This window comes from Branchiostoma floridae, chromosome 19 (assembly GCF_000003815.2).
Source record: "Branchiostoma floridae strain S238N-H82 chromosome 19, Bfl_VNyyK, whole genome shotgun sequence".
Taxonomy (NCBI): Eukaryota; Metazoa; Chordata; class Leptocardii; order Amphioxiformes; family Branchiostomatidae; genus Branchiostoma; species Branchiostoma floridae.
In genome coordinates this window covers 15,194,059-15,211,815 of record NC_049997.1, presented here as the reverse complement: position 1 = coordinate 15,211,815, position 17,757 = coordinate 15,194,059, and the positions used below count along the sequence as shown (strand labels likewise).

Below are 17,757 nucleotides of genomic sequence, written 5' to 3'. Positions count from 1 at the left end.
TATCAAAAATATTATATTGGCTTTGCTTTAGATTTAAAGATACATATACCTCATTTGTTTTGCTGTTATGATTTTTAATTGTCCGTATGAATGATGTGCTTATAAGTTATAACTAATTTCAAAGTTTTGAAAACAAAACCTTTGAAGTTACTGTAAATTTATCTCTTTTTGCAGGGATTTAATTTCACAGCCTAGGGTGTGAGAGACTACGTTTTTTTTGCCGTTGAAGTGATTCTGCAATACAGTATGTACATTTGAAACGGGTATTTGGTAAATCATGATTTCGTGGTGGAATGTTCAATGCAAAAATGGAACATTTATTGATTTAAAGACTTACAGTATGTCCTAAATGCAGGCTATCTTTGTTCTTGAGAAGTATGCTGAACAATATTTGAGTTGTACATATCTGGAGAGCCTGCACCCACTACTTACTGCCTATTCCACACTACATGTGTGCACTAGGCATGTTTAGCATAGTGTCAACATTTGTCGAGGAGAGGGGACAAATAGACCCGGTACAACAGGAGTTAGAGTGTTTGAGGTTGTCGCGAGGAGTGGTTCTGTCTGAAGAGGGCTGGAGAGAGGGGAAAGGGTAGGAATACTAGGATGTTTTATAAGTATTGAGTAAGCTACCCCTTTCTACTGGGTGGCAATCAATGAATGAATCAATCAATCAATGAGCGACTGTACTGCAGCCAAATTTTGATTTGTGTCGCATGATGCATGATTGTATATTGTAGTATGATTTACATGAACAGTACTATGATTTTAAAGAGCAGGGTACTTTTGGTTGTTTTAGAATGTATTTTTTTATTCAGGTTGACTTAAATGGTTTATTTTTCGTTTGTGCGACTAGTCATTTCTCATTGCTGTATTGACAATGAACCGCAAAATCATATTCTTTATAGTCAAGGACATCATCATATTTGTAACCTCTTAATTTTATAGAAATGTATTAAATAACTGGTGAGGGCACTTGTTTATATATATGTATATTGTAGATTTTGTATGATTTAATTCCTAGCAAGCAAGGCAATCAAATTTTGCATAACCATTTTGTGTGAATTCAGCAAAAACTGTATGAGGTTCTCATGGATCCAGTATTGTAATGTAAGGGATTCCCAACCCCATGCATGCCCTCAAAACAAATATGGTCTTTGGCACAGTGGATGCTGGAATGAAGTTCCTCCTAAGAATCCTGAAGCGTAGCCAAGACAAGCAGTCGATAAAGGGGACTGGCCGTTCTACTCCATCCCAGTAATTAATGTCAAGTTATACTGTCTGTTGGAGTATTGCTGGTATTGGTGGGTCCTGTGTTTGCTCAAGTTGTTGATTGGGTGTGTCAGTTAGGGCTGTATTACATGATGTAGGATGTGGCAGGGCAGTGGTTGTAGGGTGTGTCTTAGGTGGAGGAGAGATGGTTTAAGTGAATGTAACATACCACAATAGTTACAAGGTACAAGCAGGGCTCGAAGTTAACTATGTCCCGATGTCCCGAGACCACTAAAATTTAGGCCGGGACAACTGAAAAATCTTTTTGGGACACTTTTGGGACAATAGGAAAATAATCAACGAATCAACATCAGAATGTCCGATCTCCCCGCGGTTGTCAGGCGTGCGAGCAGGCTATCCGATCTTCCCGCGGTTGTCAGGCGCGCGAGCCGGCTCTGCCCTCCCCCAAAAGCCCCCCGAATTTGATCTGTTTGTTTTGCAATTATAGCGCGCGTGCCGCATGGGTTTCAGAGACGCGCTGATTCGAGACTCCGCCCATCGCCTCTGATCTCCGCAGCGCGCGCGGGTTCCAGAGACGCGATGATTCGTGACTCCGCCCACAGCTTCGCGGCATCCACCAAATATGGCAAATTGAAACTGTTTAATATTCGGGTATTTCCGGGGTATATGTTCGGTAAAACTCCCAAGCACGAATCATCCCGAGTCACGCTTTCCGGACGATCTTCGTGAAGAATCGTAAGCTCGTTGATGCTCGGGAGATCAGCTGACAATGCCAAATATGGTTAACCGGCAAAGCTCGGGAAATTACGTTGTAGTTCGAGCAACCTCGTGAGTTTCGGCGAACTTCGCCAAATTTCCCGCGAAATCACTACTGGAATATTGGAGAAAATAGTTTGTTGACTTGTGACATGCCCATGGAAATGCCTCATGGCACAGAGGAAAATTCACTCGTTTTTTTCCGCGGGCCGTGCCCCTGCGTCCACGGGAGCGGCTCCAGTAGCAACTTCGACAACTTCAGGTGCACGCAATGTAGTTGAGCCTCAAGGTCGACCTCAAGATCGCTCGGATATCGCGGATGATGGGGGCGCCGGAGGAAGGGGGGAGGGGGGGCCGGGCGCGCGGCCAGCGAAAACCTCAAACGGAGGCAGAGCGCCCCGACCCGAGTCAGCCCCATCCACAGCTTCCACAGTGACTACTGCAGAGGAAAGTACTGCAAATAGCGATGAAGGGGATTCGCGGCCAGCGAAAAAGGCAAAAACCTCAAATGGAGATAGAGCGCCCAGACTCGAGTCAGCCCCATCCACAGCTTCCACAGTGACTACTACAGAGGAAAGTACTGCAAATAGTGAAGGGGATTCGAGCTCCCACTCGGAACCGATAACATCGCCATCGCCGTCAAACTCCTCGGTATGTTCAACTTCAAGTTCTTCCAGCTCAGTATTATTATTTTCGTTCAGCTTGTCAGTAAGGATAATTTCAGTGCATTTTTCATAGATTTAGTACCGATACCTTATGGGGCCTTAGTCTTGTTTTCTTGAATTTCATTCTGATCCCAATAAACTGTTCCTGGCAGTAATGAGCAAGTTACTTTTATTTATTTGATTTTTTTTCTCTTCTGTCACTGACTGTGTACTAGTATATCATGGCATATTGTTGTGTGTTTTTTCTATTTACCACAAAGTCAGCAGCAGAAAACAGTGGACTACTACAAAGTCAATGACTCATATTTTATCTTTTTCAGATAGAAATTGATTAATTCATTGATTGTTTTTTTTTTCTCTTGGCACTTTAGGACACAGTGCCAGCCTCCAGGAGATATGAGGGTAAGAGGAAAAGGCGCTTCTTGGAAAAGTGGAGGCAAGAGTTCGACTTTGTAGAGTATGATTATAGAGCAGAGGTAATGTTTTGCAAAGTATGCAGGGCTGTGCCAGAAAAAGCTGATGGCAACGTTCTCTTCCACGGTGTAACTGGCGATAAAATTCGGTCAAGAGCACTCACTGGCCATTTGAAGATAGATGCCCATACAGACTGTCAAGCTGCACTTGATGCTCGCCAAAACCCGGAGCAAGCACCAATCCGCCGTGCATTACAACGTCTGAATAATGCAGTAGAAGACAAAATGATCAAACTGTTCAATACTGCATACTTTGTAGCAAAGGAAGAAGCTCCTTTTACTTCCTTTCCGAAGCTGGTGGACCTACAAGTAAAGAATGGACTGCACATGGGAGAAACATATCGTAATGACCAAGGATGCAGAACATTCGTGGCCGCCATTGGCGAACTGGAGATGGACAAGTTGGTGGAGAATGTAAGAAAAGCAAGGTTTTTCTCTGTGATGTCCGATTCTTCAATGGACCGGGCAATACTTGATCAAGAACTTATATACATAACATTCATTCAAGATGGATTGCCAGTCAATCACCTAGTCAACATAGTAACCTTAAAACACGCGCATGCAACCGGGATTCTGGACGCTATCCTGACAGGGCTAGAGAGGGTTGGATTAAACAGGGAAGATCTCACTCGTCGTCTCGTCGGCTTCGGATCTGATGGGGCAGCGGTGATGATCGGTGTGAATAACGGGGTCGGAGCTAAACTGAAACAGTTCTGCCCCAGCATCATCACCGTGTGGTGTGTTGCTCACCGGTTGGAGCTTGCGGCTTTAGACACCATCAAGGAACATCCCTTGCTAAATGATCTAAAGGAGGCCCTAAAGTCGATCTTCAAGCATTACACTGAGTCTGCAAAAGCCAGTAGGGAGCTTCGGGCTGTTGGAGAACTGTTGGGTGTCCAGGTAGTCAAGCCGGGCAACATCAATGGCTGCAGGTGGCTGCCTCATATGTCAAGGGCACTGGAAGCACTGGTGCGAAACTACAAGGCCATCATGGTACACTTTGAAAATCATGCCAATGATCACAACAACACAGAAGCTAGTGCGACTATGCGTGGAAGAGCAAAAGTAATCTACCGATCGCTGTCACGCTTCAAGATGGTCAAGTTCATCCACCTTATGGTGGATGTCCTGAATGAGCTCAGGGAAGCAAGTCTACTGTTCCAGAAGGACGGACTTACCTTACAGGATGTGAGTGACGGGCTATCGCAGGTGACACTCGCCATGATGGAAATGCAGGTCAGTTAATATTTTTTTCCAAAATTGAAGTAATATTTCCTGGTCAGTGGTGTGTGAATTTCATTCAAAAGGTGACTTGTTTGCCATTTAACAATAGCAGTAAGTCAATGCACTCTTTGTCCTTTCAGCTGCCCATGTCCCAAAGTCTTCTTATTCAAGTTTGGCAGAAAGTTATCATGAACTGATAGCAAGTTGTTTTAATTTTTTAGACAACTCCAGGAACTTCGCTGCAGCAGTTCCTGAATGATGTTGGGCCACCTGAGGACAGCATCTACCTTGACGTTAAGCTGCAAGGTCCCAGGGATGAGCAGGAAGACATCAGATTCAGGGCTATGACTAACCGCCTCATAGATGATTTCTGTGACTTTGTGACCACTAGATTTGGCAATCTTGAGGAAGGTGTGCTGAAAGCTGCTTCAACTCTCTTTAACCATTCGACCTGGCCTAATGAAGTCGCTGAAGTACAAACCTATGGTAATGATGCCTTAGAAGTATTCATGGCACACTTTCAGCCCATTCTTGACTCATGTGAGGATTTTGAGTCAACAGATATGGCTAGGAGGGAATGGCGGGAGTTGAAGCTCGTAGTCACCAGGCATTATATGCATCTACCATCATGCACCTTGTGGCAGAGATTTCTGCAGGGCACGATTGGGAGACCCGATCAGTTTGATCACATGAAGGTACTGGTAGAGATTTACCTGGTTATCCCTATGAATTCATCTTGTTGTGAGAGAGGATTCTCCAGTATGAAACGCATCAAGTCAGACTGGAGATCCTCTCTCAGCAACGAGATGTTGAACAACTTGCTTCAAATCTCAATCCATGGCCCTACAGTAGCTGACTATGATCCTGAAGCTGCTATTTTGAAATGGTACCATGGGGGGAGGCGAATGAGGAGGCCAGAGTTGCTAGACTAGATAGTAGTGTATGTTATTATATTGTTGTTTGTTTACAACCACTGTCAAGAATGAAAATATGCTTCAAATGAAAATATGCTTCAAATTGTCTCTGGCTTTGGTACACAGTCTGTGTACCAAAGATAGAGACAATTTGAAGCATAATTTCATTCTTTTCTTCCCATCTGGCACTAAGTATTGTTTCATGATAAAGTACAAGTGGTCCTAACGACTAGTGTTGTTAACGTTACACTGTGTACCAAAGTTGTTGTTGTTGTCTAATAAAAAAGACAAGACAAGTTTGAATCTGAGTTGATTTTGACTTTATTTCAATGGACAATAAGCCTACACAGCAATACTGTACTCTAACTTACAGTTGTTGTAATACATAGATAATTTCTGAAAATAGGGTTGGGACAGTCCATCCTCACTTCGGGACAGTTGAAATTTTTTTTTGGGACAATGCGGGACAGTAGGGCAAAAAGTTAAGTTTGAGGCCTGACAAGCCATTCAGTTCGATAAAAGTCTCATTTTTGTCATGTACATATACATTTACATGAATTAGAATACATGAATTAAAATATACAAATTGCATTGTACTAGCATTGTACTAGACATACAGACTTAGAATAAGTTAGATATAATATAATAAAGGAAAATTGTGCTTTTGCCCAATAGAATGTACACGATAGTTATTATTAAGTAAAGTAAAGTAAAGTTGAGACTAATCTAAGTGTTTAAATATATTAAAACTACATGTATACTAGTTTACGGCAGTTTTGCTACAGCTTGTGTTTTTAGCCAAGCACCCTGGGACTCTACTCAGTAAGTTTGTTAGGTTCTTTTACTTGCTGATGCTTGCAACTCGAGCCCCCCCCCCCCCCCATACTTTGGACAACCAGTTCTATGTCACCATTGTACGAAACTACAAATGTATCGTAGCTGAACTTTCATAAATTTATGGCCAGTTATACCAGCCAGGTAGATGAGGCTTAGATCGCATGATAAAAAAACTAAAGCCTGCTCTAGACAAACGACAGTATACGGTTGTATGACAATGTTGTGAGCAAAGTTGTCTTGAGACACAGTCACTATGAGTCTGAGAATAATGTGGCCAGAGATTTCGGTGATGACGACTGTTATAAGACTATGTGACTGTCTAAAGCTGGCCTATATGCACTCATCATTCATGAGGTCATACCCCATAGAACCTGCCAAACCTTGTTAGCAAATGTCCAAACAAATGAGACAGTCTGTCCCACCCATTGCATTGTGGGAATTCACCATAGGACTGTCACATACTGTACTTCAGTGACAGTGAAACTGGTCATCAGCAGTTTTGTCATTTTACATAACTTCACAATGAGAGAAGTAGTAAGTCTAAATGTCAAGACTCAAAAGTAAATGTCCCTCCTTGTTAGTTTTGATGAAATCTCCAAGCAGATGTTCGGTTGGAAGAAAGTCATATTTTCTGACTGCCAGACTTCTTTGTGGTTTGGGTCTAGGTGAAGAATAGGTCACATATTATCCCTCACACTTTTAGTTCTGATATTCCAACACTTTGGCTGATTTTAGTCTGTGTGACACAAACTCTTCGACAGGTGTTGGGCGGTACTGCTATAAGCGAGATTTAATCAGGCTAGGCTGATATCACCACATTTTTTTCTTAACACTATGTTTTTCATAGTTACACACTTTTTATGGATATACCCACTGAAAATGGACGCTTATCATTGGCTGAGGGGAAGTAGCCATGGACTAAGGCGCGATCTACACACAGTTTTTCCCGATATCGGCGAGCCTACAACCTCTCGCCGACAGCTTTTTTTCAGCGTCTAGTTGCAACTACTATATCGCCATTACTATATCGGGAAAATTTCTCCCGAATGGTCCGGACCATTTGTACGATACCTTACCGATACCTTAGCAGGGGTCCCCGACATCTTCTGCGCGCGTGTAGATGCTCCCGGAATTCGCGAAGGTCTTTAGCATTTAACTACTGTTAACGCGGGCTCATTAGCATATAACGCGGGACCAGGGGCATTTTAGCGTGGGAGAGCAAGATGGCGGAGGGAAAAGCTGGGCGCTCCCGTTGCACATGGAGCCATGCAGAAACTGCCTTTCTTATAAGTGTATGGTCGGAGGAGGAGATCCCAAAAGAACGCGGGATTCCTTGGTACAGGCTCTCCACCTTCCGCCACAATCAGGGCAGCGAGAAAGAACGCTGCGTTCACTCTAGCCGGCCGCTGTTGTCTCTCCCTGTATCTCAATCGCCTCCTGCGCCCTACCCTTGCATGGCGTGACTTGGCGTCTCATGTTTAAGATCACGTGCATGAGATACAGAAAGAACATTACCTGATTGATAACGAGTGGGAAAAAGCTAGCGGCATTCCCGCCATTTTTAAATCCGCGGGATGTGTCACCAGAGGTCAAAAGGGGTCACGAATGTTCCGCGCCGCGGGTGTCCCGCGCTACGAGCGTATGTCCCGCGCTACCATTTGCAAAATGTGTTTAGATGCGCCCCGATATCGGCCCCGCCGATATCGGCGGATGGGGCTACATCGGGAAAAAATGTGTCTAGATAGGGCCTAAGGTTTTGGGGTTAGGTTGTGGGTTTGAATCCCTAGCAGGCCCCAATGTTTTACCCTTTGGAATGGCACTTAACACGTTTCCTCACTCAACTCAGGTGAAACTTAGATTAAGATTTGGTAGTTAGCTTTTGTGGCTAGCTCTTGCCATATCTAGAATTACAAATGTGTGAAGTTATATTGAAACAGATCCTATCTTTGTCTTTTTTCAGTTACGCCCCTAGCTGCTAGCGCCAAGCCGCAATTCTTACTGTCGCCTATGATCTGTGTTACACCAAGCAAGAACTGAACTGCTATAAGAGAAGAAACAGCAAATCTTCACAAGGTATGTTTCAATATACTGTACATGAATATCTTTTACTGTGAATCACTTTTGAATACTGTAGATTCATTAATTTTTGTTGCCATATTACAAATCGGAAGGCGTTTTTTTAAGTTCTTGAAGTTTTAAATTGTTGAAAAAATTTTGTAGTACAGTAGAAATTTGTGGCGCAATAAGTTTGTGTTCACTACATAACCCGCTAAAACAAAATCAACCCAAATATTTCAAGATTTACAGTACTTAAAGCTACACTAGAGAAAAGAGAGAGATTCTTTACAATGGTCATAATTGTATCAATCTACATTTGAACTACAGTACTAGCTATTACATAGTTGCTTAGTAATACAGAGATGCTCAAATATATTAGATTACAATAAGCTATAAACATATTGATTTTTTCAATCTTATCTTTATTTTAGTGACTTATTTATAGTATCCGGAGCCTATTCAAAGGTCTTCGGGCATGTACCGAGTAAACAGTTGGGCTGGGTACAAATGTTGCCAAATCATTTTTGCCTTTGAAGTTATGTATACAGAACATTTGCCAAACAGGATAGTGCGTCTGGCATAGTTCAGAACTTTATTTGGTCATAGACAGAAAAGAACAACAGTATATGTGATATATGTACTTTTTATTTCATTATATAGTGCTTTAGAATACCAGCGAAACATCATTCCTTTGCAGAATTTTTGTATCTTTTCTGTTCAAGGTTTATCTTAAGTATAATCTTGTTCTATTCTATTTTGTTCTGTCAAACTGCAGAGTTACAAAGAAAGGTATTTCATAATTACACAGATAGAAAGATGTGTCAAAAGTTGACCTTTTTTGTCATGTTCACAGGAACACTACCGAGAACATTCATGTTTTGTGCTTATAAGTTATATGCAGGAGTTGGACGATTTGCCTCGCTGGTGAATTATTCATATTTATTCATTGATTGATATTCAGCAGCAAAGTCAACTGTCAATGATAACTAGTACACCTTTATAGAACCTTTGACCATGGTACATCAGTACTGTTGCAATGTGTTTTCAGGCATGTATAGGAGTAGTAGTCTTATACTGTAGTTACATTAGAATTCAGCTTTCTGTTGGAAGTTTGGTCAGCGTTGTATCAGAATTCCATCCGTCGCATTCAGTATCTTTTCCGACACAGCATTTAGTCGGGAGATCATCCTTATATATGCAAACGCGACCTTACACCAAACTGTGCTGTCAGAGTGCTGTTCATGGGTCATGTCAGGGCAGCTCTCGGAAAGGTCGCGACCTGACCTTGACAAGTCCCCCACATAGCCTGGAATGTACGCAGCACCTCATATAGCGCCTGGCTAATTAGGTACCCACCCAACCATTTTGGATGCGAAGAAATCTTTTTGGTGCTTGCTAAAGAATGGGTCACAGTATGTAGGTAAGTGTTCAGCAGTCACTAGAAATAGAACCTTTGCTATCTATAGTATGTACAGGTATGCAGTGTATTCTCAGTCAACTTTCTTAGGGAAGAGTAAGTCGTTACTAGCGATATAAGGTATGATTTGTGACGTTTTGAGATTTCCGTATTCATTATATAAGAAGGGAGAGATTGATTATTAGGTAATTTAATATAGCCTCCAAGCAGAATGATGTTCAAAGGTGAAATTGTAACGATTTTGAACACTTGTAGGTAGCTACAGAAATGTGTTGAAGCAATTCTGTAGTACAGTAGTAATACTGTAAATGCATTTAAGTTCGCAGGGATTTACATAATTTATGTACTTTTGCGGTAAGGGAAAAAAGAGTGTTTGTGGCGTTCTTCAAGTTCGCGGTAGTACCATAGACTGCAGTCTCATACTATAATGGAAAAGTGTTTGCAGTGGTTTTGAGTTTGCGGTGAAGTGGTCACCGCAAAAACCGCGAAGATAAAACCACCGCGAACATTTCTGCATTTACAGTACATGCTCATGATTTTGCCTAGAGATGTCAGTGCAATAACCCCGGAAACTGCAGCTGTTTCAAAATCTGTATGGATACTAGGATTGGTTACCTAAATGTTTATCTAGGATAAGTGAAACTGCTCTTTTGGCAGGTGTTACTTCTCAGTGGCTTAGGAACTAACAGAAGCTGCAAAAAGCAAATAAAACAGTCATTGTATAGACTTGAAGCAAAGCAGGTCATGTCTTGACTATTTTCCTGCTATGGGCGAATCCCTGTACCAAATTGTGTATCAGTCTTACCTTACATTAGTAGTTAAAGGGTTAGACATACAATATACAACACTTGTCAAGTGCACGCCCTATCAAATATTCCTAGCTAAAAGCCTTGACATAAACATTAGCTGAAAGAAGTCAAAAAGTGTTTTTGTGCAGTATTGTTTTGACTTATAATCTGCAAAACCTCCTTTCTACCACCAAGTAAAATTCCTGCCAAAAAACATAAAATTACAGTATTATCTCGCATACTATAATTCACGATTTTTTCAATTAACTTTCATGTTTACGGTTTTCACGGTGACGACTGTAACGTGTACTTTACTACTTATCATTACCGATAACAAATAAATCAACTTTTTTTACATACACCTGCTGCCACCACGAACATTTAGTTCCGAGAACAAGTTAAATTTTCTCAGACCTTGAAAGTTTGATACCGAGAAGATAAAGTGAATCACAGTAGTCTAACAAAAGGACTGGTGTTTGAGCCACCAATACTTGATTCTTCACCTAAAAACCCAGACAGCATATTACACGTACATGTACCCTGTAGTTGTACCAGCCAGACAGAGTGTATTGGAATCAATACTTTACATCTGGGCCACTCAGTCGGCACTAATTGCTACAAACCCTCCCAAGTTCCAATTATCGGGGCGATATGTTTTACAACTTACCGTTTTGGGCACGCTTCTACCAGAGCATTATTAGTGAGAAAATTTGCCTTTTCTTCAAATATGTATACTTAGGGCTAGTTGATAATATCAGGTGTATTTGCAGCCAGCAGGTACACAATATTTGGGTAATGAGGCTGATGTACATTGTGTACGTGGTTAAGCCACCTCCTTGAGCACAGGACCCCCGTTTTACGTCCCTTCCGAAAGACTCGTGAATTCTTGGTCGGGCTATAGCATCTGGTGTTCCTTTGTGGTTTCCCATCTTCCAAGTACTGTCCAGACTGCGCGTTGCTTCACTTCCGAGATGGAGGGGATCTGTCGTAAATGTTTGAGCCAGTGGATTATAAATTTTTTAAGAATTGCATTTCACGAATAGGTGATTCAACAGCATTCAATTTATTATTGCACTGCAAAAGCTACAAAATATAACCACTGCGGATATTTCAAGATTTACAGTATGTGATGATATCATAGAGTAGGTCATGCCAGTATTATCTTGTCAGAATACACCATCATTGGTATTGATTTTGTAATTCAATATCGTCAGATTAGTAGGTCTTCCTGAAAGATATGGTTGTTGTTAAATCGATATCGCCACAAATAGCCTTTACAAATTTACCCTCAGCGTAGTAAAGTTTGGCTACCAAATCTCAATTGGTTATGGCATTGGGCAGCAAGGAAAAGGTGTGTCAATGCTTTTATCTTAAAATGTTTTCTTGATTTCTTCTACGAATATTCTATCTATGGCTATTCAAAAATCATGTACTATACATGTCATATTTGGTCTGCAAAGTTACACCAGTTCCATTGTGGGGTGACCAGTGCCTTACGCTAAAATACAGTGGTTATGCATTACGACAATGACAATGATCTTCATTGTACGAAGCAGAAACACTGTCACAAAAATCGTATATATGTTTTGAAAAAAGGACATGTTTTTTATAAGGGGGCAAATTAAATCCACATATGTTTTGAAAATGGGGCCTTTTTTTTTAAAGGGGGCAAATTAAATCCACATATGTTTTGAAAATGGGACATGTTTTAAAAAAAGGGGGCAAATTAAATCCACATATGTTTTGAAAATAGGACATGTTTTAAAAAACAGGGGCAAATTAAATCCACATATGTTTTGAAAATGGGGCATGTTTTAAAAAAGGGGGCAAATTAAATCCACATATGTTTTGAAAATAGGACATGTTTTAAAAAAACAGGGGCAAATTAAATCCACATATGTTTTGAAAATGGGACATGTTTTTTCTTATGGGTCATATCTTTTAAAACAATATGCATCTTAAAAATAACCAAAATGAGAATATGAGACGAAAAAAAACACATACCATTTTCATTTTGTACCGAGTATACGTTTATCCCCCAATCCAGGAAACCCACCGGTTTGCAAAGTGGTGCTTTCAAAATGGTTTATCGTTTCCGATTTACCCCCCATTTTGATAGTGGTGCTTTCCAGTTACGCCGATTTCAAACTGGTCGATTTCAAACTCCAAACGGAAATGACGTAGGTCTACGAAGGACCATTGGGTCGTAGTACGAAGGACCATTTTGACACAACCTGTTTTAGCAAAGGAGCTCACGGTGTGCTCACAGCGAAGGGGCTGCATGCTCGGCGAAGGAGCTGTGTGCTCACAACGAAAGAGCTGTGTTCACACAGCAAAGGGGCTGCGTGCTCGGCGAGGGAGCTGTGTGCTCACAGCGAAGGGACTTTGTGTACCAGGCTGAAGATGGTCGCCGATTGGTAGCCGCCGATCCAGGCGCCGATTCGTCATTAGACATAACATGAGCAATTAGCACCCCATTCAGACGCCCATTCGAAGAAGCTAAAAATTTCTAATTTCCTTCATAAGCTTAAATGGATATCAAGAACTTCTGGATATTGTCTACTACCACCCAATATATGTATATATATATAAATAAAGATAATAACAGAAAGTATTGTATCAACGATTAAGCAAAAATAATGGGCCCAATCGGCCGCCAACTTCAGACTGGTTTTTAGATAGCGCATATCTAAAAGCGAATTTAGATAGCGCATATCTTAACGTATTCAAAACGTATAAAATCTTACGGGCCGGATTTGATTAATGAACTATGGGGAAATTAACTAATTTACTAATAGCTATAGGAAATAGGAAATACCCAAGCAAAGGGGTGCTGAAATCGGCTGCCATACGGCTTGTAGAGTAAATTGCCTCTTACGGCCCGTGAACTTTTAAGACGAATTTAGATAGCGTATACTCCAACGTATTCAATACAAGTATCAATTCTTACGGACCAGATTTAATTGATGAACTAGAGTTGAAGCAGTTTGGTCTATAAGAAATCGGCACTGAGTTAAATTAATTAAATCCGGCCCGTAAGATTAGATATTTGTATCAAATACGACAGGTATGAGCTATCTGAATTGCACTTAAAAGTTCACGGGCAACGTTTAGACACTAGCCGTATGGCAGCCGATTTTAGCCCCCCTTTGCTCGGGTATTTTCTATCAGTTAATTCCCTCGAGTTCATTAATTAAATCCGGCCCGTAACATTCGATACTTGTTTCGGAAACGTTAGAATATGCGCTATCTAAATTCGTCTTAAAAATTCACGGGCCACGTCTAGTCTCTACCAGACTCCGGATCGCTGGAAAATCGTAGAAATGGAACAAATAGAGAGGAATATAACCGGCCAGGGAACAGCTCGCGATCCCAGGAGTCTGTCGACTTTCGGTTAGTTGAAAGGCCATAAAACTAATCCGCTCATTTTCTGCACAAAGACAGTAGCTTCGGAGTTCAGATCATTTAAGCCATAAATGAATTAACGCGCCGTGGGGCGCGTCTCTCAGCGTCCGGCAAACCGCGGCGGCCTATTTCTATTAGCCTTTTTCGGTACAAACATCAAACTTTTCCCAATCCTTGATTTTATAACGATAACTTACATTTAGCGGTTTTAACGACCACTAAATTTTCATCGTGGCTACTTTTTGATTACGCGAATCCACCCCCCTCCCTCTTGATGCGGCACTGTTTACTGGTGTCGGGTCATGTTTATACTAGTACGTTCACAGTCATGCACCATTTCGTAACCGAAACATGCGCATATAACACTAGTAATTCACACAGGAATAAAAAGTGTGTCGTTCTTCAAGAAATAAACATTTATTTATACGGAAAATTTGTCGTAATTTTTTTACAAACGCAAGGGTATCAAAGCATGGGTATGAAAGCATGGCGTGTTATCATACGCGAACAAATTCGTTACGAGCTGAACTTCGCTGCGTATTTACACAATTGTATTTATCAATACTATTTCACACAACACTTTCAAAGTTTCTCCATACAATTTACAGAATGCTTACGATATTCACGTTTTGCTAAGAGGTTACATAAATCTCCAGAAAATGCCAGCGACATCTTAGCGTGCAGACAACAGCAGCAGAAATGGCGTCACACAAATTGTTTAAAAAAAAGAGCAACTACGAAAAAATGCGTTTTAAACCTACAAATTTCTAGCTAGAATTATTCTAATTCATAGCGTCAAAAATGTAATATGTAAGTGAGCTTTTTACTTATGTAAAAAAAAATGTAATTAATAATTCGGAATCAAACCGCCAGATTTCTCCCGCCAGCCGAGCGCACAAACAAAACAAAGAAAATGGCGCCGCCGTGTGGTTCTTACAAAGTCCGGTAACACCGCATCGAGGTCACCAAGTTTCTGGGGCCTGCCGATGTTTGTGTGGGAAGTTTGCGATCTCTTTCGTTCCGAGGCGGGTGACTTCTTTCTGAGACGCCTTCTTGATCGATCACGTGGCCGATTCGCTGACGTCCTCCCGAGTTCTTCGCTGCTAAACCTCAATGCCGAGTTTGGTCCTGACTTCTGAACCATAGTCTGTGGTGGTTATCGCTATGTTTTCTCTTGTCGCTCGCCACTCGCATGCTTTTCTAGACCTCCATTTCGTGACAGCAGTATCGAGTTGGCTGTTGTTGTGTTGGCAGCCTCGGCCTTTAGCTGGCCGCAGACCGGCCATAGTCGGCGGCCGTCAAGCGTACGGTACTCGTCCTGTCAATTAAGTTTTGACTAATTATTCAGAACAACATGAACCGCGCTCCGGCGTGTCTGTTATTTCTATTCATGTCTTTTTTTCGGAATTTAAGCCTGTAAACTGCCGAGTATTAATTTTAGAGGAAGGTCACATGTGACAGGCTCGCCCCGCTTGGACCGTCACGGCCGAGTCGGTAAGCAATAAAAGGGTTATTTAGCCACTTCGCACCTATTAGATAGCGATTAGTGGACATCAAACAAGGCACCGGGATTCCACAGACTCCGACGATCGCGTGCTGTTCCCTGGCCGGTTATATTCCTCTGGCCGGCTTACTCCTCTGATTTGTTCCATTTCTACGATTTTTCCAGCGATCCGGAGTCTGGTAGAGACTAGGCCACGTCTAGATAAATAGCAGATTGCTCTACAAGAGGTATGGCAGCCGGTTTTAGATCAGTGAAGTTTGCCGCCGATTGGGCCTATTATTTCTGCTTAATCGTTGATATGATACTTTCTGTTATTATTTATGCTTGTATATACATATTATGGGTGATAAAAGACAATATCCAGCAGTTCTTGATATCCATTTAAGCTTTTAAAGGAAATTAGGAATTTTTAGTTTCTTCGAATGGACGTCTGAATGGGATACTATGTTACGTCGGACCAATCGCCGACCAACTTCAGCTTGGTGCACACAACTCGTTCGCCGATCACAAAGTCCCTTCGCTGTGGGCACACAACTTGTTCGCCGAACACACAGCTCGTTTGCTGTGAGCACACAGCTCGTTCGCTGTGAGCACACAGCTCCTTCGCCGAGCACGCAGCCCCTTTGCTCTGAGCACACAGCTCATTTGCAAAAACACGTTTTGACCCAATGGTCCTTCGTAGTCTTACGTCATTTCCGTTTGGAGTTTGAAATCGACCAGTTTGAAATCGGCGTAACTGGAAAGCACCACTATCAAAATGGGGGGTAAATCGGAAACGATAAACCATTTTGAAAGCACCACTTTGCAAACCGGTGGGTTTCCTGGATTGGGGGATAAACTTATACTCGGTACAAAATGAAAATGGTATTTTTTTTTTCGTCTCATATTCTCGTTTTGGTTATTTTTAAGATGCATATTGTTTTAAAAGATATGACCCATAAGAAAAAAAACATGTCCCATTTTCAAAACATATGTGGATTTAATTTGCACCTCTTTTTTTAAAACATGCCCCATTTTCAAAACATATGTGGATTTAATTTGCCCCCTTTAAAAAAAAAGGCCCCATTTTCAAAACATATGTGGATTTAATTTGCCCCCTTATAAAAAACATGTCCCTTTTTCAAAACATATATACGATTTTTGTGACAGTGTTTCTGCTTCGTACATTGCATATTCCTACCCAACATGGGCTAAATCATCATGCATTGAGTTGGATAACTTTGTATGTATGATAACTTAAGTATAGGTGTCAAGAGGTTACATTTTATATCATCTGAAATCTACAGAGTCTCTTCTCTCTTTTAAAAACTTCAGCAGATATGCATCGCTTTACACACTGTTCTCGCCAAAACTCCTCACACTGATTACGCTGTACATTGAATTTTCACAGTACAGCTAGAAATTACGTGAAGTCAAAATGGCTGATTACGTTCTACAGAAAAAGGCATGCAGGCCATGTTAGGTTATGTCCATTTGTTCGCAGACCGCTGACAGACAGACTACCAACTTGGTTTCCTGTTTGGCTAAATACCTGCCATTTGTGAATGTTTATACAGACATTAAGCAGTGCTGGGAAACATTTTCCTTGTGTGGTCAGGCCAGAAATAGTACAGTACTCTCTTCACACGAGCTGACCCTAGTGTAGAGGTATGTCCTCATGGAGTACATGTAGGTATGTACAACATTGAATGGTTCTTTGACTAAGTATAATTGTGGGTGGTCATTGGAAAAAGAAGTAGAAATTTGACTATTTCTTTTGCATGTTTCATCAAGATGAAGTTTCTGTAAGTGTAACATATATATCTAGTGTCATGTGTATGTTTGTGTGTCATGGTGTGTGTGTGCCTGGACTACATAACTTGAAAGGTTGTGGATGGATCTTAATGATATGTGGCATATCTCTATATGAGTAGGTATGAGGAAAACAAAGGTTAAGTTTGATGATGTCCTAGTGGCTTTCTAGGTACTGCAAGGGAACTTCTGATTTTCATATCCTTAGACATGCTTTGTTGGTGATTTTTCTTTGGTACCGTAGATAGCTTTTCTTGTTATTTTGCATAAACAAACTATCTGATATTGTCAACAAACTGATGTTGTAATATGCCAGTTGAAACATTCTGAAGTACAGCTATAATAGAAAACATATGTTGCCAAGATTTTAATAATATAATAATAATCATCTGGTGTATTTTGCCAGCCAGTAGGTACCAAAGTATGAGTAATGAGGCTGTTTAACGTGGTCGAGGCACCTCCTCGAGCACGGGACCCCCGTTTTACGTCCCTCCCGGAAGACGATTTCGTGGAAAGCTTCGTGAGGCTACAGCAATCCGGACGTCCTTGGTTGGTCCCCCATCCAAGCACTGTAAGGACCGCGCGTTGCTTAACTTCCGAGATCGAGGGATCGGGTGTACCAACGCGCCACGTTTTTTTTTAGGTAAGAGGTCATGGAAAAAAGCCCTGGAAGATAAAACCGCTGCCAACAT

At 41.4% G+C, this 17,757-nt stretch overlaps 2 protein-coding genes across 11 annotated transcripts in view; both read left to right on the top strand.

Moving 5' to 3' along the window:
- The window catches only part of LOC118407003 (SH3 and multiple ankyrin repeat domains protein 3-like), a 140,939-nt gene that overhangs the window by 17,177 nt on the left and 106,005 nt on the right, over window positions 1-17,757 (top strand). For 9 of the 10 annotated variants that reach the window (XM_035807410.1, XM_035807412.1, XM_035807417.1 and 6 more), the window contains exon 2: window positions 8,063-8,175. The gene's annotated coding sequence lies outside the window, so the exon portion shown is untranslated. Of the gene's footprint in view, window positions 1-512; window positions 593-8,062; window positions 8,176-17,757 lie in introns of those variants that run through there. The other variant, XM_035807409.1, reaches the window with a different exon arrangement.
- On the top strand, window positions 1,525-5,568 carry LOC118407005 (zinc finger protein 862-like). Its single transcript, XM_035807419.1, has 3 exons — window positions 1,525-2,640; window positions 3,026-4,363; window positions 4,573-5,568. The coding sequence occupies exons 1-3, from the start codon at window positions 2,161-2,163 to the stop codon at window positions 5,281-5,283; spliced, it is 2,529 nt and encodes an 842-aa protein (XP_035663312.1). The 5' UTR covers window positions 1,525-2,160; the 3' UTR covers window positions 5,284-5,568.